The sequence below is a fragment of the Acomys minous genome, assembly GCF_964271855.1.
Source record: "Acomys minous genome assembly, chromosome: 10".
Classification (NCBI taxonomy): Eukaryota; Metazoa; Chordata; class Mammalia; order Rodentia; family Muridae; genus Acomys; species Acomys minous.
This window is the reverse complement of record NC_140491.1, coordinates 20,925,860-20,951,678: the sequence shown is the minus strand read 5'-3', so window position 1 is coordinate 20,951,678 and position 25,819 is coordinate 20,925,860. Positions and strand designations below refer to the sequence as shown.

The 25,819-nt window shown below is 39.2% G+C and overlaps 1 protein-coding gene across 7 annotated transcripts in view; it reads right to left on the bottom strand.

The window, feature by feature from the left end:
• The window catches only part of KCNIP4 (potassium voltage-gated channel interacting protein 4), a 1,038,736-nt gene that overhangs the window by 176,695 nt on the left and 836,222 nt on the right, over window positions 1–25,819 (bottom strand). Inside the window, exon 1 of one of the 7 annotated variants that reach the window (XM_084799187.1) lies at window positions 14,012–14,288. The exons of 5 other annotated variants lie outside the window; for them this stretch is intronic. Coding sequence is in view for 1 of the 2 variants with exons in the window: in XM_084799183.1 (XP_084655309.1) it covers window positions 13,721–13,832 (112 nt within the window). In the remaining variant the exon portion in view is untranslated. Of the gene's footprint in view, window positions 1–13,720; window positions 13,957–14,011; window positions 14,289–25,819 lie in introns of those variants that run through there. One more of the 7 variants, XM_084799183.1, reaches the window with a different exon arrangement.

The window sequence follows — 25,819 nt, the reverse complement described above, 5'->3', positions numbered from 1 at the left end:
ATTTTATAAAAAGTCAAGTTGAAGCATGCTAAGCATCATACTTATGCCATTTGGAGCATTAAACCAGCATCAGGAGAGTGGGTATGGTTGGCCTGGTTAGCGTTAAGTGATTTTTTCAGAAGTGCTTTGACAAAACTCGGCACAGCCAGGAAAACACTAGAGAATTCCTTCAGTTTGTTGTTCTGGCTCTCGATACATGGGTTTAGCTCCTGTTTGCCCCTCATGAGTACCCAGCCTCCAGCCAATGATCTAGAAAAGACTTCACTTTAACAAAGAATAGCTGCTCCCAGATATGTGCAAGGGGATTTGTCATTAGGAAAGATACCTAGCAGGTGTCAACACTCAGTGAAACTCTGACAGAAATGTGTTCTTCAAATCTGCTGATACTCAAGACTCAATAAGTATGATGTGGCTAGAAATCCAGCAATGAGTTTTCCCCCAAACAAAACAAAACAAAATAAAATAAAACAAGACAAACAAACAAACAAAAAACCTTGAATACAGTAAAATCTGTTAGAAATCAATGGCTTATTACTATAAATGGCAAAAGATTAAGAAGCAGGAAGTTTCTTACAAAGAAGAAAGGACATTTAGCCTCATATAAGAGAATTAGAAAGTTCTTTCTGTAACTTTGGATACTTTTGATTCTGCATATGAATCATACATTGAAGATTTTTGTACTTTCTAAGTAGTCCTTGATATTTGGAGCAACTTGTTTCATGAACCAATGTTTTAAAATATATTTCTATATGTTCTGATATTATGAGCTTTTCTTTTCTATCTGCAATGGTATATAAACTCCTCACATTAAAAAAAACCCACAATATTAAGGAAAAAACTACAATACCAACCTAACAAGGAAGATGTGCACATTTGTAGAATAATGACACATTGGCATAACTGTTATGTGAGTAAGCAATAGCTCTTTGATTCGCTTTCAGGTATAGTCTTTAAGTGGAAATCTCATACTTGATACTGTGCACTCAGTCAAAAAATGTTGGCTCAGGAATTGATAAGCTCTCGGGTTGTTTTGTTTGTTTTGTTTTTTGTTTTTGTTTCTTTGCTTTGTTTTGTTTTTTGTTTTTCCTAGAACTCATTTGCTCAACCAAGCTGGCCTTGAACCCAGACATTCACCTGTCTCTGCCTCCTGAGTACTGGAATTAAAAGTGTGCACCAATTCTCTACTCATGTTTAGCTAAATGGACATAGCCCCAAACTGCTTTCTAAATATTTATTTTTATAGTCATAGACATATGCTTCCTTATCCTTAATTAGAAATACTCCCTTCTCCATTGAAAAATGATGAACGCAAAGATCCATGGAAGCTCAAGGTGCTCACGGCTGACTGTTCAGCATTAACCAAAGACATTTATGCCATCCCTCTAAGGCTAGGAAAACACTGTGTATGAGGGACAAGAAAGAATGTAAAAAAAAAAAAATGAGTTAAAGGCTCAGAAAAGCTATCTTTGGACAAGACACAGCCATTTTAGCTACATACTCACACCTGCAGTGGTTGCTTGTACATGAAAATGGGCCCATCAATAGTCAGGCATAGGCAGGAGATCTGCCTAAAGGTTTATCCTTGTTTGCTGAACTACTGGTAAACAATGCAGATTCTGGGAGATGGGGATTCCTGACATTTCCTATTCTCCAATGAGCTACCAGACTTCAATAAATAGCTCAAAATCAATGGACAAACAGGTGGTCTTGGTTAAACTTTGATACATAACACACCCACACCCCACACACACACTGGGAAAGGAACCAGTAAGGAGGAAGAAGGAGGGTAGGTACGAAAAAGTCGGAAAGTTTATCAAAACATGTTACCAATATGTATGAAGTTGGCAAAGAAAAAATCTTAACAAAAATGACTCAAAACTTTAGTCATAGTCATTCAGATATAATTCTTACTAGTAGCCATAATTCATATACTGATTACAGCAAAAAGCTATTGCTCTGATATTTTCTTTAAGTGTACTGTAGCTGAAGTTAAGAAAAATATTCTTGTTATAATTAATCAATCCTCTGGTTCATCTTGTGGATAATTTTCCCCAGTTACTCAGTGTTAAGGAGAAAGAGGAGAAAGTAAAGATGAGTATTTGGTATGCAGGCTCCAGGCTATCCATGTTTACTTTCCTCAGGCAACAGAGATATGACTGTTCCTACCCTCAAAGTGCTTTGCTGCCTACATGGGAGTAAGCACATTTGATTAATTCGAAACACCAATTTTCTTTCCCTTTGAAAGAAAAAGAGATCTGTTGTGGAGTAATTTGTGATGACAGAGAACAGAATCAAGTGCAATTTATATTAGATCTTATTACTATGGTAGAGAAAATTTATTTAAAAAATCACTCATTTGTTTACTTAGAGAGAAAATTTAAACATTGGTTTTTCTTTTCTTTTTCTTTCTTTCTTTCTTTTTCTTTTTTTTTTGAGGGGGTGGCTTTTTGTTTGGTTTTTGGGTTTCCTAGGGGGTTTCTCTGTGCAGTTCTGGCTGTCTTGGAATTCACTCTATAGACCAGTCTGGCCTCAAACTCAGTGATCAGCCTGTCTCTCCCTCCCAAGCGATGGAACTAAAGGGGGGGGGGCACCATCACTACATGACAAATATTTATCCATAAGAAAGCGAAATAGACAAAAGATATTAAGTCTGTGAGTTTAAGTTTAACCCTCTTTATGATACCTATCTTCGTTCTTTCTTTCCATAGTTAGTTACAGAGACAGGTCTTACCTAGATGGAAAAAAGGGGAGATGGAAGGATCCAGAGAATTCAGGAGCCCCACAAGATCATCAAGGCTGGTGGATCTGGACCCAGGGGGGCCTGCAGGAACTGTTTCCCCAACGAAGGACAATGCACGCAATGAACCTAGGCAATGGACAGCTCATTCTCCACAGCTGTGTGGAGAGTGGGACTGACTCTGACAAGAACTCTAGTGCCCCCTATTTCACCACTTAGCCATGGTGAGGAGGCCTGGTTGGCACACAAAGGAAGGGGACACGGCTATCTGAATGAGACCTGATAGGCTGTGATCATATGGCAGCGAGGAGGTCCCCTTCTGTCAGTGGTCTAGGGGAGGGGAATACGGGGAAAGAGGGAGGGAGGCAGGACAGGAACCCGGAAGATACAAGCAAGAGGCTAACAATTGGGATGTAATTCCAAATAAATTATAATAATTATTTTTTAAAAAGGAGCAAAGGAAGGGAAGGATAGCCAGGGTTTCTCAGTCTCTCCCCTAAAGCTCATTTATTCCTGGGGATTTCTTCAGACCACTGGAGGTGTCTTAGAATTCATATTGTGTTGGACACTCCATCAGTGTTTCTATGCAACACATGGCATTTCAGAATTTATATTATGCTGCCTATACCAACAGTCTTTCTGTGACTCGTTCTGCAACACAAATGTGTTCCCATAAGAAAATGCCACCACCAATACAATTTGTAATAAAATGAATGAGTTCTCAGAGTGGGAACTAATTAGAGGCCTGCTACGGTTCAAGGTCTCAGACCATTCATACTCACTGGACACACTTCCCTCCGTTGCTGTCCTGAGCTTTAACAAGGGGGCATAATTTCTATGAAAAGTTTTATACCCCCGGTTAAACTTTCCCTAACAGCCCTGGCATATTCAGGTGCCAAATTCAGGCACCTCTTTGGTACAGTAGGATGAGGACACCCATGTTTTGGAAATTTTTCTTTAAGAGTCTTAGAAAGCCATTGGCAGGAACAGATCCTATTAGTGGTGAGTTTGTGCATTTGAAATATATTAGGTAGGAAAGTCATCCTTGTAGCTTACAAAGATTTTTGCAGCAGTAAATTTCTGTGCTGATTTGGCACTTTTTCTTGAGTAAATTTCTATAAAATGTTAAGTGGTTTTATCATTGACTTATTTATTGTGGGAGGGATATAGAATAACACTGAGGCTAGATCACTTCGTGAGCATTCAACATTAATCTGAAACTTTGCTCTTGCATTATGTTAATGAGGTACATTTTCAAAGAGAGTGCTAGCTATGTAATTGCTACGATTGTGAGGCAATGAACTGACTGATTCCCTTTGGGTCTCTTTAGACATTCACAGGAATGGGAAGGAGTTAATCTTCTCTTTTCTGTCAAGTGATGCTTAGAAGCCTGTACTAATTTCGCCTTCAGTGAACCAGTGGTGTGCAAGATGCTGAAAACAGTAAGGACAGATGCATCATTTTAGTATTCCTACAGGTGTGGCTGGCTTCTCATTGTTTTATCATTAACCAATTTCCCTTGTAATTTATTTAAGTCCAGAATCTCATGATCACTTTACATCACCCCTGATAAATTGTTGATATTCTCTCATTTAATCATTAGAGGGTTTCTTCAGTCAGGCCATTCATAACTATAAATTGGCTGAAGTACAAAGTCTTTAATTGTGTGCAATAGGAGGTAGAGGACTATGCTGATTCTGTAACACTGAGGTACCTTAGTTCACAGCTTCACTCAACGTCTTTGCATTTTGAGGAATGTTAGAGTAAGGCAGTAAGGAACACTACAACAAAACACTTCAGCTTGTAAGGCTCCAGTTTGATACCAGTTCTCTTATTGAGCAGTATGTAAACTAGGCCAATTACCAGTATCATTGATCAAACTGCATCGTGTTTGATAATGGATAGATAAGGCACTTACTGACCTTGAAAGTATGACAAAACAGATCCTAGGATAAGGAAAACAAAAATCCTCAAAATTAGCAACATTGGATTATGTTTTTGGCAATTTTTTTCATGATGCTTTGTATTTTGTCACCAATAACTGTGTAAAAAGAGAGGACACTAAGCACTGGTAAGAAAAGTTGAGATACAAACTAAGCATTAGTGGGGACTTGCTGTATAACAAGTTGAGGGTGTATATTTCATCTCTAAGTCATGGCTAGGGCTCAGAATTCTCTAAAGAAGTGGGTCTTAAGATGATAATATCTATGGCTTATGAAGAGGAAATAGGGTGCAGAAGGCTTTAGTGATTCATCTTAGATCCATAGTAAACATGCTAGTGTTGTCTAACCTTAGTGTTGTCCTACCTTTATTTAAGTGCTTTCAAAGATTCACAAGGGACTCTGGGTAAGGCATTAGTTAATCTTAACCTACAAAATGGATTTTGGATGGGCCTTTCTACGTTTTTGCTTCAAACAATGCATATGATTCTTGATTTTTGGGCCTGTCACATTAGCAAGATGTCCTATTCCTTACTTGAGATGAACATAAGGATATTACCCGAGCTTTCATCTTACTGGTATACACCTGAGAAAAGCAACTGCCATGATGAAAGATTTACTTTGGGTTGTGGCTTAAGAGGTTTCAGCTAATTGTCTACTGTCTTACTAGTTAAGGGCCTGTGGTAAGGTAGAAGGATGTGGGAAAAAAAAGATAGACACCTCTTAGAAGCCAGAAAGTAGAGATTATTAGAAGAATGGGACCAGGACAAGGAGTAGCCTCCAAGAGCATGCCTCTGGTGTTCTTCCTGAAGACAGACCCAGCTATCACATTTCTATAAACTTTCAGCGACACAATCTAGACATGAACTTGTCAGTGAACTGGTGAGGGATTAGGTCACAGTCCTCCTGATCCAACCACCTCATAATGACACAGTATTTTAAAGTCACCATTTGCCAATGATATTGAGATTCTCCATGATCATCTTTAGTGCCTATCTTCAAAATATCATCTAATCAACATTGACAGTATCCTTTAGAGCTGTTTTAATAACACAGTGAGTTCAAATCACTGAAAATGCTCTATATGCCAATGACACAGGTGAACTTTTGTGAGCTCTTCATAAAACAAACACACTTTGTATAAATCTCAACAAAGTTAAAGCAATTTATTTTCTTGTCCCACCAAAAATTATTCTTGTAAGATTCTAACCCAAAAACATAATACTAAGTATATAAGCAACATCACATGTGAAGATTTTATTACATAATTTTTCAAATGCTGAAAAAAAGCTATAAAGCTAAAATGTTATAAAATATAACAGATATTAAATATTTATGAAGGCTTTATAATCTAATACAGAAATATTGATGTTCTAATATTGAATTTATAGTTATATAAAAATGTATAAGAACTGCAGAATTATTAGGTTTACAGGATAAACAAAGAATGGTCCTGCTAGTGTAAGCCAAATCTATCCTATTTCTTAATATTGTACTGAATGCCAGATAAGGACTGCTTTTTATATAAGTAACAAAAAAACTTTAAAGAGTTTTTAATGGTGTATGAGGATTCTGTGGTACTCTAATTTAAGCATTCACAAAGCTATTCTCCAGTAGTCATTTGTTTATATATTGTCAATAATCATTTTTTTTCCTGAAGACTTGTGCTAGGCTACATGACCCACAAAAGCTAATACTTAATATAGAAAAATATGGCCATTAAATACTTTGTAATAAAGTTCAATAGACAAAGGACTTCACTAAACTTGGAGGTCTTGTTAGATGTTCAGAGGGTCCGGTCTTTCAGTTCCATTGACTTATTCAATGGTTGTTAGATTGTGGTCCTTGGACAAATAGTACCAATGAAGAAACCGCCAGTAATGCAAGGACTCAGAACCAACCATGCCCTCACTGAAACTGAAACACAAAGTAGAACATGGGAATCTGTGATTTCATAGCCTGTCTCATAAGTGCTGAGACGTCTGAAGACTGAGAGCCACCGGCCTAGTCGCTGGGATGTAAACAAGTCATATTATTTAACATAGTTAGAAGAGAGGTGCTCATGGGCTCCTGCTTGTGGATGGGATACAGGGCTCGGTATTTCACTTACATTTTTGAGTTTTCTATATCTTAGAGACAAGGCAAGGTCATGCCATTTTTAAGAAATAAGATAGATATGGATTTACATTCAGAATTTTAGATGCACCAAGATAGGAAAGATGTTTTCTTCAAGGTTACCTAAATACAAATAGCCAAAACACTAGAAATGTAACATATATATAATTCCTGATTGTTTTGTGGTTCTTCTTGTTGTAGGTAGCTTATTGTATATACATGTAATAATATAAACATAAAGTGTAAAAAAAGAAAAATAATTTAAAAAGAAAAAAGACAGAGAGGGGGGGGAGGGAGAAGATCTGGAATTCAATCAGGAAATTTAGTAATCGGCATAGAATTACTGAATTGGGTTTAAAAAGCAAACCTATAGACTTCCCTGTCGCACTTTTCTTCTTCTTATCTTTTTCAAAACAGACAAGCAGACCTGGGATCTAGCAGGGGCTAGACCTGGGATCTAGCAGGGGCTAGCCTGGCTTACTAGCCTCTTTGGGCTTCTCATGAGGAATATAGACATTGCACAGGGTATAAACATCAGCGTCCATTGTTCTATCTCTACAGCTGATCCACTCTGAAATCACATCTGAACAGAAGTATACAAAAAAATCTTTCATTGAGAAAAAAAAAATGAATATTCTTTAACCCAACAAATAGGCATCTATCTCTTCTTTCCTTATTACAGCTTTCACTTTTGTTTACTTTTCTCTACTTGTAGAAGAGATTAAGATGACTTGTGAGTCAGTCTGTCTTCCTAGCAACATGTGATACAGACCAATGCCCTGCTTTCTTAGAGCCATCTGCACAGGTACTCACGGTAGATGCCAACACATTGATGTTTTCTGATATCTTTACTGAGATGCTCTACATTTCTTGTGTGGTGCAATATTTCCCACTCCAGTGAGCAATGGCTTCAAACTAGTCATCCACAGGTATGCTTCTTTGGCTTTTGTGTGATTTTGTTTGTTTGTTTTCTGATGCAGTCTACTGTTGCAAGGGACTGAGTGGTGGAAATTCTCACTCCATACATTTCCCTTCTCCATACAGTAAGGGCTGCAGCTCTTCTCCAGAGCACGACATCGGGAATGAGTTCTCAAATGGGTAAAATCACAGCCCCAAGGCAAATCAGTCTGAAGCACTGTCAAGACCACACAGACCTACTTATTGTTTATGCTAATATGACTATCCAAAGAAAGCATAGGACACTGCCTTTTATAAACATTTATAATTGATATTTCTACCTTTGCCATAAGTTCTCTGCCTGTTAAAGTCTTGGATCTCTTAAGTCTGGAGGTTTCAAATAGCACCACGTTCATTCAAGCACCCCTGCTCCACCCTAAAATCTAGCAGCCAGAAGAGGGAAGGAGGACTCTTGTAATTTTCTAGAAGCTTTGTTTTTTTGTACAGCAAGACATTTTTCTATCTTGCCGAAGTTGTTCATGAGCCATTTGCTGTCTGAGCAATTTGAAAGCTTCTTAAAGACAGGAAAATATCCTGCCGTCTTCAATTCCCCTCCACACAGTAGGTGGTTGGTGCATATATGTTAAACTGCAGCTATAAATCTAAGCTCTTTTCTTGGTTACTGTACTGGATGGGCTGCCCTGCCATCCAGATCAAAGTCCATCTGAGTCAGGCATCTGCAGCTCACAGCTAGATATTTCAGCTCAAATTACTTCCTAGGGCCATAGGTTCTAATGTATCGCAGAAATCCATTTGTGCGGAACTTTGCTATGAAATCTCACTATCAAAAAACAAATGACCAAAAAATATAGTCAGCTAATCAACAGTGTTGAGGTTCATGGACATTAGAAAGTGGCGTTGAAGGTCTTGGATTGTATTCCTAGTGCAAATTATATTCAAATTATATTGGGGCAAGTGTGTGTGTGTATGTGTGTGTGTGTATGTGTGTGTGTGTGTGTGTGTGTGTGCCTGTGTGTGTGTGTGTGTGTGTGTGTGTGTGTGTGTGTAATAGTGCTGAACACCATGGATGATGAAAACCAAGAAGAAATAAAACTGTGTCTACTCTTCACACATCCTTGTTGTTGTTCCAGGAACCCCATATGGTGCACCAGGGCCCTATGCTTCTACGGTAGGGTAGTGTTATGTCACCCGTTGCCTTATATAGCGTACTTGCATAAGCACCTTTCCTGTATGCAAATTTGATACGTTTCTCTTTATCAATAACAAGATAGCTTAAAGGAAACTCTGCCTTGTTGAACTCTGAATGTTTCTGAATCTTCTACTTGGATTTAGTTACAGTCTTCATGGAATATCTTGCTTGGGTAGACTAGCCGTGAAATATTACATTTTATTCATTTGTCTACGGGTTTTCATTTTCAAGTAAATTATTAAAGAGAGTGGTGATCGTCTATTAATCTTAGTATCCTGGAGTCATACAGAATACATAATGTAGATAACCAAGAAATACCGAACGATACGATTGCTGAGAAACATATGTCCAAATACAAGTCATTAATAAAATTGCCTGAGGCACTTAAGGTGGTTTATTATTGTGATTTTCTATACTTCATTATAGAAATTTTCTAAACTATTCAGAAAAATTAAAGATCCTGACAGATGTCAGATTCATCTATCAGAATTTTTCAATTCCTCCCTTCAAGGAACTCTTATACCAAGAAGTCTGTGCTGTGTCTTCCACATTTCTTATCTCATAACTAGGATATTTAACAGAAAGTTCCTGAAATGAAAGCAGTGCTGTTTTAGAACAGCTGCAGGCCACAGATATTGTATTAATTGGGACTTCTGCAGAAACTGGAAATTGACAGCTAGCTCTGAGTATTTTGTTTTGAAGGAAATTTTATGGGCTTTTACCTTCTCTCTCATGTGGATTGTTTCTGTGTTCTGAACAGACTTTTACCCACTCTCCGAATAATCTATGTGAATTATTGGTTATCCTCTATAATTTCTTTCAAATTGAAACATTGGAGTCAACGGCTCTTAGAAGTTAGAGAGTAAATATAACCGGAACCCATGTTCCATCAGCCTCAACTCAATGTGCTATAAGCATTCCTTTCCTGTATCCATAAAAGCCACTAGTGTTAGGGCTTAAAAATATAGCCTTATCTCTTTGCCCAAACTAGAATCCTCTTCCCTCATTCTCCAATTTGAGAAGTTGTTCTTCCACTTCTAGTTGCGCTAAAGTAGTCCTTTAAAAACAACAAGCAAAAAAAGACCCCCAAAACATCCCAAAATCCCACCCCAATGCTATCCCCAAGGAACATTGCTTAAGTTTATGCTCAGAATTTGATTTCTTTTATCTTCTCCGGTGATGTTTCTGTTACTTCAGTGTGAGGTCTCTGAGAGAGGCTTCTTTTAAAATTCACTTTCAGCATCTCGTCATTTCAATCTAAACCCTACAGAGGACCATCAATATTCAGCATTCAGAATACAGTATGATATTGGTAACACACTAAAGTATGAAATTACACCAGTGTGATAGTTTCCATATTTCTTTTTTTTTAATGAGTGGTTATGTATGAGGCCTCAAAAATTATATTAATATTTCATTATTCATGCTGTATTATTATTTTATGTATATGAGAGGTGTGTGTGTGTGTGTGTGTGTGTGTGTGTGTGTGTGTGTGTGTGTGTGCCACCTGCATGCCTAGTGTGCCTTTACCTTAGAGATTAGAAGAACATTTTAGAGATTCAGACAGTTGTGAGCTACTAGGTGGGTGCTGGGAATCAAAACCCAGTTCTCTTAAAGAACAGTTGTTGCTCTATACCATGGAGCCATCTCTTCAATCCTCATTACTCATTTTTAATTTTCTTTACAAAAAAACCTTTGATTGCTAAATACTGCATTTAAATTGACATTTTTAAACTTTTTTGAAATTTAAAAGAAACAATTGAAGTTGAAAATTTGAAAATTTAAAACAGAGAATAGTTACTTTCAACCCTTGTGTCTATGGGTGACTCTTCCAAATTCATTATATTTTGAGTCTTTCTTTTTTTTTTATGTCACAATCTCAGTGAAGTGTTTTGCAATCTACATTGGCATAGGCATTGCCTGTTTTTTGTTTGTTTGGTTGGTTTTTGAGATAGTTTTCTATGAATTTCTGGCTGTCCTGGAACTTGCTGGCTTGCCATGAACTTGAAGAAAACTGCCTGCATCTGCTTCGTGAGTGCTGAGGTTACAGTCATGTGACACCACACCTGGCACTTGTCTGCTTTTAAGTATTTACAGGTACAAAGAATGAATGTGATAGCTCATGGCTCTAATTTTAGCTACCACTTTCCTTGATCTCAAACTTGGCTGGTACTACTTGAAGCCTGGTTTGTTCTATCTCTCCTTAGTGTCATACTCTGAAAAAGTCTATGTGGGAAGCTTCGGCCTCGTTATCATATCCTTGCTGAAATTCAGCATCACTGGACTCTGCATGGAATTATCACTCAGTGTCATTTGGTGTAAATCAACGATGATTAACATTTAATGCAGAATTTAGAAAGATGCCTAGGAGACCATTTGGTTTGTTGTCCTAATCTGTAATAGGGTCAGGAGTCTTAGCATCCTTGGACCCTGTGTTTAGGTTGGAGTCTAAGCCTTCTATGAATCAGTTGGCTATTGCATGATTTTTTTCCATAGGTATATTTCTCCCTGATGTTTTAATATGCCTTAGGAGCTAATTCAAGACAAGAAAATATCTCTGTGCATGTTTTAATTTATTTTCTTTACGTGTGTTAGAAGAGAACAGTTAAAGAATTGCAGTAAGAAAAGTGTTCTGTAATATACAGTAATATTTGACTTGGGTCTTCTTTCTCTTCTCAGATGGTTTGGTTTTCATGTGCCTCTCTGATAACGTTGTTCATTATCTATATAAAGTGAGAATGTTGGATTGGACCAGAATTATTTAAAATGTATTTCAGAAAAAAAGAATCTATTCATACCTAATGAATATGGGTCATATATTATATATGGTGGCATTGTACATAACCAAGACTTGTTCATTGAGTCCAAATTTATCTCAGATTACTGTACATTGCACACAATATTTATACCATGTATGTATTTCTATACTTATAGGTACATAGACAGATTCAAGTTGCAGTTTGGTTATAATTTGGACATCCACTTCAAGGCTGCTCTTCAAGTCAACTCAAATTCATTGACTATTAGGGAGGAGTTTAGGTTTATAATTTTATCAGCATACTTTTGAAACTCAAACTTGAAGAAGTATCAACCCAACATCCAATTTAACTGACTTAACACTGAAAAGCTGAGTCATTGCCAGGGACTGTTAGCTTAAGTTTCAATTGTAAACTTCTCTAGTATGATCACCAATGATAGAAGAACTACTTAATGTCTTATAGTGTTGTAGAAGTTGATATCCTTCAAATATCTTCATAGTGGTTCTCTACTTTGGTACCCAGTTCTAAAGCAAGCCCCTTGATCACAACATACTAACTCTGAGAACACCACTCCCAGAGAACACATACTAATAGGTCCCTAACATTATGTTAATGTATACTATTCATAGAAATTGAAATTACTCTATTTGTATTTAAATATTCCACTGAGGCATAATTTCAAGAGAATTAAAAACTGTTGTTTAACATACTGAGAAATTTACTTATGTTTTTCAACTATGAATAAAGAGAATTAATGTGTAAAGTAAAGAACAAACCAGCTTTTTGAGTCCTATTTAACCTCATTTAAAAATCACCTTTTCATTTTATCTAAGTAGGACTTGTCATATTGATAACGCTTTAAGATGTGATAATTGTCTGAGAACATTGGATGTATTCTGGCTTAACAACATTATCACACCTATTTTGTAATGGGGGGGGAACTCTGAAGTTACAGTATACCTATAAATATTAACATACTATGAGAAATAACATGTGTTCCAGATGTAACTGGGAATGAGATTATCTTAGCTATCAGATGCGTGAAGTTAGAGTGATTGTGATAAGTGTGAAGAGTTAAATATTTCCATGTCCCTCCTCATATACCATGGGAGAGGTGATTGGTCAGAGCTCAGCAAACATATAGCTGGCAGGAATATCAACAAAGACCCCAGAGTCTGCATCATTTCACTTGAGAAGAAAAAACAGAACCTGTATGCAGAGTTTGTATCAGTTGGTTTAACTTAAAAACTTCCACAGTATGTTATGCAGTAGATATTTCATAGTTATGTGTGTGCACATATAACTATGTACGTATGAACATATAAATACATATACACATAGATGTATGTTCAAATAGTTAAAAGCAAAGTTAATTAGCTTTTTTTCTTTGAATAGCCATTATCTCAATAATCAATAATAAAATGGATTTTTTTTTTTTTGGATAATAAAGGTGAGATTTTCATTAGACAGATAAAATAGCAGAAGTATCAGTGCTCTCCTGTGTTTGGTTCCCTGTTCAGGAGACAAACGATTAAGGTGGCTCACTGGAGAATGTAGGTGAAACACCTGGAGATTAAATGTTCAAAGCACATTTTTGCTGAACACCCATTAACTCCATTTTACACCACATATCATATAATCAACAGCCCAGCTCCACCCCAGCGACTCCTGACTAATGACATACAAACACAACAATCCCCTCACAATTCAAGACTCTTCCAGAGGGAGGGATCACCCATGACCTCAATCAAGGTGTGGTAGCCAAAATGAGTTTGACAACCCAAAGCAAGCACTCACTAGGATACGTTTAACCCACAAATCGCCCTAAACCCAAATAACTGGCTTAGAACAGAAAGAGGAGGCTATAAAACCCTTCCCTCCCACTCTCATGTCTCCAGGTAAACAGAAATGAGCTGCCCAGGTGTCAGGCTGCTCTCTATGTCAAGCATGCATATTTTAAAACTTTTGCTTTGGACATTAGACCTTCGCAACTTCTGCAGCATCTGTATCCAGTTCGGAAGCGGACCTGACCAAGCGCACAGACTGGGAGCGACCACTTTACCTTCCGAAAAATCAATCAGTCCCAGCAAATGAAGCAGCTTCAGAGATGCACATATAATCACAACAATACCCACTGTTTGCAGTCCTTCCGACTCCCACTCTAGTGTCAGCATCCTCTAAGCTCTGATCTCAGAGCATCCCAGCCTCCGGACCCCTTTGGAGTGGAGGGAGTTAATTAGAGAATCCGAGCAATGTCTGGCTTGGAACAAAGACTTGCAAGGGGGGAAAGTGAGCAGCGGCTCCTCTCAGATGAACAGAGCCAAGCAGGCGGCCCCCCAGGGTGAGGACAGACCTGGGCTAAAGTCCAGCCTTTCATGCTGATGCTTGCATTTGCTTGCAGGGGGGCTCAGTTCAGCCACAGCGCATCCAGGCTCCAGACCCTGAGCTGCAGCCGCCGCCGGCAGGTGGGTGTTCTGAGTTCAGAGCTGAGGGAGAAACATCTGTTGGAGAACCTAGACTTTGCAGGGTCCGCGGAGAAGAGACACTCCCAAGGAACTTGGCCCGGAGGAGAGCTAGCACACCACCCGCTGATGGTGCCGGTTTGGGCAGGGCTGAGTGAGCTAGTTTGCTGCCTAGGAAGCGCAAGTGTCCCTTTTCTGCTACAGCCACTGCCTTCGCTTCCCAGAGCTTCCTCTGGGAAAAGGCTCAGCCTGCACTCTGGTTGTATGGGGAGTGGGGGTGGGGGAGGGGGTTCTAGTGAGTGGTTGGTGCCAAAGTCTCTGTGACTGTTTTATGTTCTCTAGAGAAAAGTACCATAGCGAAGCAACCCAGTGAGTAGGCAGCCAAGATCATCCCAGCCACGCTGCTGCAACTCAGTTTTTCCAGGTCTCCAGCTGTTCTGGTCCCTAACACACTAGTGCAAGATCCACTGAGTCCTCAGGTTTCCAAAGCAACAGGGATGGAGGGCAGGACAGAGCAGACCACCTGAGGGCCAAAACCAGCCATTGCTTCTCTGTTTCTGTGAGACAAAGTTTCACAAACTTCCTTCATAATTAAAAATGCGGTGTTTGAAAAAAAAAAAAAAAGCAAAGCAAGAAAGAAGGAAAAGAAAAGAAAGTCATCTTGTTAAGAGTCTGGCTCAGCATATACAGGGAGAGGAAGTCCCCCTCAGTCACAGTCATAGGGGAGGGGAGGGTAAGGGGAAAATGTGAGGGAGGGAGGAATGGAAGGATACAACGGATGGGATAACCATTGAGGTGTAAAATGAATAAATTAATAAAATATAAAAAAAGAAAAAGAAAAAAGAAAAAGAGATTCTGTTTATGCAGAACCTGCAAAAAGTGATGAATTTCAAATAAATATTGTCATCTTTAGTTGTATTTTAAAAAAAAGATTCTGGCTCAGACTACCTAGGGAGTATGTTTTGACTCAGGGACTCCTGATCCACAGGGTCTGCATTCAACCCCCAAGGATCCTATCATTATCCTGTCCCAAGCTGCCTGAAGCAAAGAGGCAACTTGGAGGGAATGCCCAAGACTGGGCCATGCCAGGACCACACGGGCTTAGTCACCCAGTCGCTTCTCTTCACTTTGCCAAATTCCATGCCAGCAATGCTGGTAGCAATGCAAGGAGAATCGAGACAGACACTGTGGTCACCTATAGCTCGTCGGGATCATAGGTGCTTCCCGGCCATATGCCAGTGTCTAAGGAACTTGTGCTCTCCTTTTGTGTTCTGTGAGCTTCCGCGAGACACTCACCTTGTTTGAGAACAATTTTCATTCTTGAATTTGGTATACTGCTTCAGTTAAAGCTCTCAATTGAAAGGGAATTGTAGGGAATAAATCTGTCTCTAATTAACAGCGAACATCTACAAGGCATTTATTATAGACTCAACCGTATTGCAAAGTAACAAGAATTAGTTTATTTCCCAGAGCACAGTGAGATAGGTCTTATGAGCATCTTCATTGTACAGACTAAGAAACTGGCGTTTACTTGCTTGCCAAGTGTGTGGGCATTATGCCTGGACAGCAATAGGTATCCATCCAAGTACTCCTTAGTGTTTATCCTGCTGTCACTATCAGTGCTAAATGGCACCTTATTAAAAAAATGATGAATAAGTCTCATCCTATCTCTTGGGAACATTTTAGTATGAGATGAGGCTTTGGGGGAAGAAGGTGACCAATGATTGCAGTGTCCCATGGACTAGATATTTCTACAAGACACAATAGGAGTAAAGGAGAGTAAGTATGTGTTTGAAGGATGAGTGGTGGTGCAGGCAGCTTTAGAGCAGAGGTAAACATTGTTAATGGCAGTGGTTTTCATTGTCAGACACACTAGAGTCACGCAGACTTGGACTGAATCTGGGATCTGCCTTGCTTGGGAAAACAACTCCTCATGAGGCTCGGTTCTGACAGTTTAAAACAGAAGTGCTATGACTTTCTTGCCTGGCTGCTATGAAAATTAACCTGTAATGTGGGTATCTGAGCACAGTCACTGGTGCCCTCGCTCTGCCTTGGGACTTGGGAATTACTGTAGAATGTAAACTCCTATGAGGCCCCTCAGCCTCTCATCAGATGAAGTAGCCATGCCCTTCCACGGTCATGATGTTCCTGTCCTAGTCTGGTTCTAATTCTTAGCCCAGGAGGACTTGCTGATTGATTACCATAGCCATAGGAATATTTTTCTTTTCTGATCACTAGGAATAAACTTGAGCCACCATGGCTGCCCCTTGTAAGGGTGTATTCAATTTTAGATGAGATGTTCAAAAGAAGTTTCCATTTACCCAACCACTATTCAACTATATATTTTGCTTTTTTTTTTTAAAGTAAAAACAAAGTGACACTGAGATTAAGTTGTTTTCACATAAGTGGTAAAACCAGGACTTGAAGGAGATTCGTTCGACATATAACAATTGTCAATATTTGTGAGTATTGTGAGAGTCATTGCTATAACTCCTGTCCCTTCTTAAATCTTATTATTCATATTATTGCTCTGGTCTCAGAGAAGAAATTCATACTATAAATAGTTGAACAGTTTGTCTGAGATCTCCTTGATATCACTTGGAAGGACTTGGATTTGAACATGGATATCATAGGTGTTGGGTTCTACATACTTCACCCTTCCCCACTGCATTCAGGCTACATCATAGTGAACAGTACTTTATCTGGGGCTCTGATAAAGGATTGTGGAGTAAAAAATATTGGCAAAAACTATTAGGAAAGTGAAAACTTATTTAAAGAGGGTGTGACCACATCAGTGGACCAGCCAAAGAGAGAGTAGAATAGCCTTTCATTTTTATGATATTGATCCACTATAATCCTTTAAGCTCTCAAAGGAGATATTTACTTAAATGTGAAATTGATTATTTTCTTCTCTTTGGCTGCAGTCTCACTTTGAGATTTTTACCAGTGATAAAACCTGATCAATTTCATTTCTTTGCTACTTCTTAAAATGTTATCTGCTTTTACTTTTACTTTTACTAACCAGCTGGATGTTTACACTTTAAAAAAATTTTTATTAATTACCCCACTTACTCTTAGCTCCATAAATATACAACTGATTGAAGCATGGCAGAAAAAATATTTTTACAGACATATTTGCTGTTAATTTGGCCTATTCTGTTGTCTTCAATAATATAAACAAGACTATAATGTACACATAACCTCATTAAGTTCCAAACAATACTTGAAGTGTAGAAGCTGACCCCTTTAATATATGCCACTTTGGCACAATGATCATTTTGAGGTGAAGGTAACTAAGATATGGAAGATATCAAAAGCTTTGTCCCTTTCTCTTTCAGTCTAAAGAAGGGATAAATACATATACATTCCTCTTTGGCAGGAACCCTCCCTCTACTACACAGCACTCTCTGAGCCTATTATTTCCATTATTTTCCACCATGCATATTACTTTGTGTAATTCACCACCCCTGAAAAACAAATCCATTTCCCTTTAATGCTTCCTCACAATCTATCACTCTTTGGTTAGAGTGTATGTAATCTTCAAATCTAACCCTTAAAATTGTGTCTAACTATTTATACGTATTACAAATGTTAATAAACAACTTGAATTTTACCCTGCTAATGTGTCTTGTTTTTCTATTTTTAGACCCAGCTAATAAATATAGGGGAGATAGAGAAAATGTCTTTTTGTACACACACACACACACACACACACACACACACACACACACACACACACACAGACACCCTTTTAGAAATAATTAATTCTAAAAATACAGATGCTGCAGTTGGAGAGGTGGCCCATTGGTTAAGAGCACTTGCTGCTTTTGTGGATGACCTGGATTCATTTCCAGGAAGCCACATGGCACCTCACAGCTGTCTGTACCTCCATTTCCAAGAGATGCCACACCTTTATCTGGCATCTTTTGGCATCAGCTACACAAACATATGTGAGGAGAAACACTCAGGTCTATGAAATAAATTAATCTTTAGAAAAAACTGAAGATGCTTAAGAAGGCAGAATCTACTTCTTAGAGACCTAAGGACTCAAGTAGGTAACAAAATAGCATTAAATCTCCAATCTCATTTAAATCCTGTTTGCTTTAATGCAGGTGAAACTAGGAGGACGCACTAAGAAGTTAAAGAGATATGAGAATCTAAAAGAAAAATGTATCCCCTGTTAATTGCATCTAGGGAAGTTAAGGCATCAGTATGTCTAGCATTTTCCAGAAGGTTCCAATGAAGAAAGAAGCCTTACACAGTCTTTATGAGTGAGTTTGAGATACATAAGGCCTTCCATTGAAGGAGAAAGGGTATCTAGGAAGTGTTGATCAAACTGGACCAATGTTAGAAGAAAACCTCTTAACATCAGAATCTGAGTGAACAAGCAACGGAACAAAGTCAACATGTGTCCTTTGGGTCACTTCTAATTGGAAGTTTATTTTTAACATAGTAACAGAAACGGTACACCCTCAGGTAGTCGCTATTCTACTCAAAGTTACGTCTCTGCCCCCAGATATTGCACGCCATTCTCCCGTGCAATTACTAGGTTTTTCTGAGGAACTCCTTGAGTGGTCTCCATGGGAATTACCTGGTCAAACAGGACTGAAGCTACTTCACGTAGCTCAGGGATCCGTCTGAAATGCTGTAAATGTGTACTGAATGGAGCTTTTAAAAATGTGCATATGGATGTCCATTAAACAACTAACGAACACACCCTTCCGGTCTGGGTGCCGTCTTGAATCCATAAGGCTGATGACATTTTAAGGTAGTGAATTGAGGAGAAACTCCCCTACATCTTAAGAAATTTGCAGCAATATTACACAATGTATTATTATAATAGTTCCTAGGTGTCTTATGATCAGAGCATTATGCAATCTTCATAAAAATAAAGTATCTCATTATTAAGATGTGCAATTAAAAGTTTTACTAGAAGATACACTTCTGGTGATATACAACTTTCTGGCTTATTCCTCTTTCCTTAGTTTCCTTCTTGTGCCCCTTCCATCTATCTCTTCTTAGTTCCCTCCCATCCTCTTTTCCTTTCTGATCTAACCATATTAGTTCCATGTTCACTATTCTCTTCCAGAACGTAATTTCTTGTGTCCTCTCATACCTTTTACACGTGACCTCTCTATCAAAACTGTCATTTCACCTAGGGCAGAGATTCTCCAAGATAATAATAATTATCTTTTGATTTGCTCTATTATAATTAATATATGAATAACCCTGAGCCCCTACTAATTGGCATACAATGTATTCTGTGCATCATACAGATTTCTATGAACTGCCATACTATCCCAGAGGGATAGTAATATTAACACTTATAGATGAAGAAGACTCAAAGATACAAAATTTTAAGCAACTGTTCCAAAATTCTATGCTAGATATGGAAGAGTTGGGGGCCCGGCCACAGGAGTCCTCACTTAAGATGCAGGAATCATATATGTGAAGGGATGAGTCGTCTGTGTTAACATTATCTTATTTGTTTTCATTTTCAAATAAATCATGATCCCATTGCACGATAAACAAGTTTTAACACGTCATTGGTCTTCAAAGAGGTAAGATGTGTTCGTAATGCCATCTTGAAGTGTAAATGTATATTCCTTTCTGCAAGCAAGAATAGATAAAAACAAGGAAAAATGATTTACTAATAGGGCTCAAAATAAAAAGAGGTGGGAGAGAAGCTGATGGGAGCGGAAATGAGAATTTGGAAAGGGTCAAAGGGAGACATAAAAGAGAAGGAAAAAGCTAATCCCAGGGCGGGCTCTGTGAGCCATTCAAGAACCTAAAAGTGAATGGGGCTTGCCTTGGGTGGAAGCAACTCACAGATCACTCAGCTGTGCTCGAAAACAGGAATAACCAATTACTACAGAAAATGCAACAGGCAAAAAGTCATTTCTCTTGCATCAGTTCCTCTTGCTTGCTGTACTGGTGGCTGGAGTCTGGTAGCAACACACACAAAGAACCTGTTTGGTTCGAGTGTCTCAGCAGCAGCCTCACATGGCTTTTGGAACGGAATAGATGCCTTTACAAACAGAATAGATGGTGGCATCTTGGCATCTTCATAGACACTGCACTAGCCAAGCTGGGTTTAGTCCTACTTTCTAGGCCTGATCTAAGCAGAGGTACATTCCCACTCACAGAGGCCTGGCTGCCTGTTTCACCACGCCCATGCCATCAGCTTTATTTTCTCAGTTTTTGCATGCTTGATGTTCAGAGCCTGAAGATTGTTCTTAACACCGCATTACCTCATCCCTTGCACCAGAGCAGAGCTTCGGGAAATGGAATCCAGCAAGCATAGCCTGAAATGCGTTCTAAATCTGCAGAGATAGTTAGCAGTGTTTTCCATCATTCTTTGTTTTATAGATTCTGTAAGAACTTCACAGAATGAATATGTTGCAAAGTCCTCAAAATTCTTCTCTCAAAATGTTTCTCAATCTCCTCATCTTCCTTATGCTCTTTATGAACTTGCTGCCCTCCCTCCCTTCTCCCTACCTTCTCCACTGGTCGTCAGCATGCAAGCACACATGCTGAAAGACTTGGATTTCACTAAAATCATTTTCCTATTCTGCTGTGTCAGAGTCAGTGAGACACAAGTGGGTCACGGTCATGGGTCATGGCTCCCATTAGTTCTTGAAGTGTGAGTTCTTTGTGATTACTTGCCAAGAACTGATAGCAAGGAGGCATAGGCATGTATTTCCCCCTCTTCTTCCTGTGCTTTTTCAATGGGAGTTGAAATGTATACACAGTAGATATTATAAAACAAGCAGGAAAGAATTGCACACTACAGAAAAGTGAAATTCTAGTGAGAATTTCAGAGAAAGAAGGTATGGTGGTGTCCATGAAAGTCCAACTAATATTATTTGTTTCTGTGTTAATGCTTTTGAATATGACTATTGCAACTGTCTTTAATTCAGAAATACCAATAGATAAATAGCTTCCAGGACCCGTTGTGACATCATAGCCAATGAGGCTGGAGCTATATATGAATGCATATTTTTGAGGGAATGGACCAGTTCTTACCTTTACTTATTTTTTTAATTCTATGTATAGTGACTGTTTTTACTTTATGGATGTTTGTGTATCATGTGCATCTTTTGTTTGCAGAGGCCGGAAGAGGGTGCTGGATCCACTGGGACTGGAGTTACAGATGGTTGTTAGCTGTGATGTGGGTGCTGGGAATTGACCCTGTGTCCTCTGGAAGAGCAGCCACTTCTTAACTTTCAGCCATCTCTCCAAGTCTACCCCAAGTCTCAATTTTAAAATAAACCAAGCAAAGACAACTGTGTGTCCTATCCCTTCAGCTTCAAACATAGAGGCCAGAGAAGTAGAAAGCATGTCTTCTTGACATGTGTTCATAGTGTTTCTCTGCAAACTGGCCCTTGGCTTTGCAGTAGATCTCTCTCAGTTTGCTTGTTTTTCTGTGAGTGTAATGCGGGTTTAAAGCTGCAAACAGATAATGCTATGTCCATTTCCTCTCGCTGCTACAGTTTTTATTGCTTAAAATAACACAGGTTCATTATCTTACAGTTCGGAAGCTAGAGTTTGAACTAGCTATTACTGACTAAAACGCTGATGGTGGCTTGCATTTCTTGAGCAGGCTCTAAGCAAGCATCCAATTTCTTTATTTTTCTAATTTCTAGATGTTGTAGCCAGTGTGGCATTTGGTGGCCTCCATGATCACTGCTTATGGCCATCCTCTGAGTCTTGCCCACACTGTATCATCACTCTTATATGAGCTCTTCCTAAAGAAAAGCGAAATTCCTTTATGATCACTTGACTGCTAATTTTAATTTCACCTGCAAACCTAAGTACCCCTTACCATATGACCTAAAATATCCCTATAGTTTACAAATCAAATGTAGATATGTTAAGGGATTTTTGTTCTGTCTACCATACACAGAGTAATAATCACAAAATTATTTTGACAAGAAATGTTTCTTTAAGGAAGAAGATACTCTAAAGTAAAACCCACACATATTGACTCTACTGCACTAGGAAAAAGAAAGCCCACTGGGACAACTATGCATGAAGATGTGTGTGTGTGTGCGTGTGCGTGTGTGTGTGTGTGTGTGTGTGTGTGTGTGTGTGTGTGTGTATGTGTGCGTAATAGGCAGAGAAAAAGAATATTCCCCCAGAAGGAAAGGCCAGCTTTAATTAGCCATTCTATCTCTGAGCTTTCAATGTGTAACAAGGTAATACTCGGAAGGAAGAACATTCTACTAGTCAGATGTAACAGGAGAAAAGTCCAGAAGTAAACTGAGTTTCAGGAATATGCCACAAGCTACACAGAAGTGTGATAATATTCCTTCTTATGCAGTGTCCGAGAGGTTTGCTGATGATAATGGAGGCTCAGTTATTTCTGAGCTGGAGAAAGAGCACTTTCGCATAACACCCCAATTAACTGTCTCAGCCATGCTAGGATGGATAAAACCACATCTGAGCTCTGCTCTTCAGCTACAGGGAGTTTCAGTTCAAGCTAAAATGTACAGTGTAGAGAGATGGTTCAGCAGGTAAGACTGTTCTCTGTGCAGACATGAGGAACTGTGTTTGAAAGCCAGCAACTGCATAAAGATTGCCAGGAACATGAGTGCATATCTGTGACCTTGCTGGCCAGACAACATAGCCACAACTGACAGCTTCTAGGTTGATGAGAGACCATCTTACAGGAATAGAGTTATAGGAGACACAATGTGTCCTCTTCTGCCCTCTCAACAGATGCTCACCATTGGCATGCATAAAATAAAACCGTACACACACATGGACACACACACGTAGACGCTCATGCCCAACACATTCATCTGAGTGTGAGACAGCCCTAAGACACGAGCCCTAGGCCTTTTCAAGTGATCAGAGAATGCTCCTTAGAGGCAGCATGCTTTGTTCTCAGAATGCTTGCACTGTTGAGTTAAAAACCAGGTGTAACCCTTTCCTGGCATCTTCATATACCAATGCTACCTATTGGGGATAGTTTTACCTGCGTTTGCATTTCCAGACTTTGTTTCACTGTGTGTTATAGCAATTTATTTTAAAATGGGAACATTGGAGCTATGAAGGTTTGTTTTATTCAAGTCAACAACAGCAGGAAAAAAAAAAACTACGCTTAATAGGCAGGAATTCTGGCTCCCTGTCCATGTTTCATTTTCCCCCCTTCTGGTGTGTATGATGAGTTTTTTTTAACCAGTTGGGTGCTGTAGTACTTTATGCTAGTGATTCATAAAATGGGGGTGAAAAAATCCTGTCACACAGTTTTGTCAGGGCAACAGGTGGATGATGCAGTTAAACCATTCCAGGCAGGGCAGAGGGCATGGTAAGTCCTCTACTCCTCAGAATAACTATTAGTATTTTTCCAGTACCCAGATGGAAGCTCTTGCGACTAGACCCACTTTACAGATGGAACAAGTAAGACGCTCTCTACGAAGTTGAGAAGTGGCAGAGTGATCTGGGCACCTCTTCCTGTGAAGAGAACCTGTTTTGAAGAGCCCAAGCAAGAGTCATAGGGCATCATCAGCCTCAGACCTCTCCTAGGCACTCCAGCCTCAGCAGCCTGGCAAGGCAGACCCTAGCCAAGACAGCTGTGTTGTTCAGGCTCTGTGGAGAGCTCTTCAGGTCCAGGCCGGAGGACTAGGGTGGGAGGACTCACCCACTTCCCTAAAACCTTCCCCTTGCACTGACTGTCTGCTTCACTTCAGTCATTTCCCAGAATAAGCCTTAGCCTGACTCATCCTGTCCCAAGGGCAAGGCATGGAAGGGCCTAAAATAATAGCAGGAAGCTTAGACGTTAGAAGGGAGGTCAGTAAAGAGGGGGCTATATTGCTGACTCGAACGCTAATGTGCATGTGGAAGCCTGTGTAAAGTGCAGTGGGATTTCAGAGGCAGCAGGTGAGAAAGAAAGGATGGAGAAGGGCATCCATCAGAAGACACGCAGTCTGAGTTTGGCCAAGAAAGGCTGCGCCACCCTTTCTCTACTGAGTGAATCATCATTAATTCAGTGTTCACTACATGGCAGGACACACAAACCATCATAATAGTATGCACTGAACACAACCTGGTGGATTAACCTCAGAAACCTAACTTGTATTTGATCACTTCTTACCAAAATGCTAACATGACCCTTGCTGTATTACAGGGATAAATGTGGCAAGCTGCCATGCAACAAACACCTGCTTCTCTACAGTCACATTCTCACCTGGATAGTATTTTTCACAGCAGCCAAGTGGCAATGAATGTTCTTTCTGCAAATTTCCTGCCTATAGCCCCCTGATTACTCTTTTTATTATTTTTTCTTTTTTTACATATACATTTATATTATTACACAAATATGTAATAAATTGCCTACAGCAAGAAGAATCATGAAACAATCAGGAATTATATAAACGTTACATTCATAATCTTTTCACTATTGGTATTTGGCAGCCTTGAAGAAAACATCTTTCCTATCTTGGTGCATCTAAAATTCTGAATGTAAATCAATATCTATCATATCTCATCTTTATCAGCTTAATCTATCTATCTAGACCTAAAAACATCTTAACTCCTAAACAACTAAGCTTAATTGTAAACTAAACTATATGGTTTTCAACCCAATTAGAGACTTGAAAAGGAGTAGAATTAGTTACCTAAAACACCCAGCCTACCTCAAAGAAGATGATGAGCATCAATAAACCTCTTTATAGAGATGGCCTCAAATGTGGCAGGCTAGCCACTGCACAAAATGTCCTCATTTCTTCCACAGGTAGAATTCTGCCTAAAAATGGGAAAGACTGGATGCAGGCAGAGTCGAAGGCCAAACTCTGCCATGACAGGGTAAACAAGTCCTCAATAGTTCCTGCCTCACAAATATGTCTGTCAGAAATACTGGGCCAGAAGGCTGAAGATGATGCTCCAACATTATAGAGGATTTTGGGTGATTATTCAGCCAGCAAATTTGCTCTGTCATTTCCTCTGATTACTGGTAAAGGCACACGGGACACCATTAAAATGTCTCACCATACCCATTATGTTCTGGGTCCTTTTTGGTAACATTTTAGACCAGTTTTACTACTTGTCTCCAAAATTCTCTCCCCATATATGCTAGAGGTTTTGGAACTAACCAAGTTGGTTACTATTTTGGCATTTGTGATTCTGAGTCTCCGTTTGCACAGTAGCCACTCTGTCAAATTTGTTCCCTCATTACTTTTTCTTATTACTTACTCAGAGAATCAACTCAACCAAAAATATTCTGTCACATTGTTGCCCAGTTATACTCTTCCAAATGACAGTACTTCTGTTTGGACAGCATTCCTCACCCTCCCTGAATTTATTCATTAAAATTAGCATATTTATTTCCTATCTCTTTTCATTTGTATAGATGCTAACTGTATGCAGCCTTCATAGTAACTTGTGACATCATATTTCCTTAAGCACCTAAGGATGAACTGGAGATAGAGTTTCCGTAACTAGTTGTATGTTTACATGGCAGAAGATAGATTTATTCTCTCGTATAGGCATTTGTGGGAAAGATTAAGCTTTGTCACAGGTGAAAACAATCTTAGCGGGCTTTACCCTTGGGGCAAGCCATGAATACCTTGTGACAGACTGTTTGGAGCCTTCCTGGGCTTGGAATTCAGGAAGCCCACCTGGGAACTCCACCGTGGCTATTGTTTTCCTAATTGACCCTCGAAGGGAGAAAGGACCGCCCTTTGCTTGTGACTGGG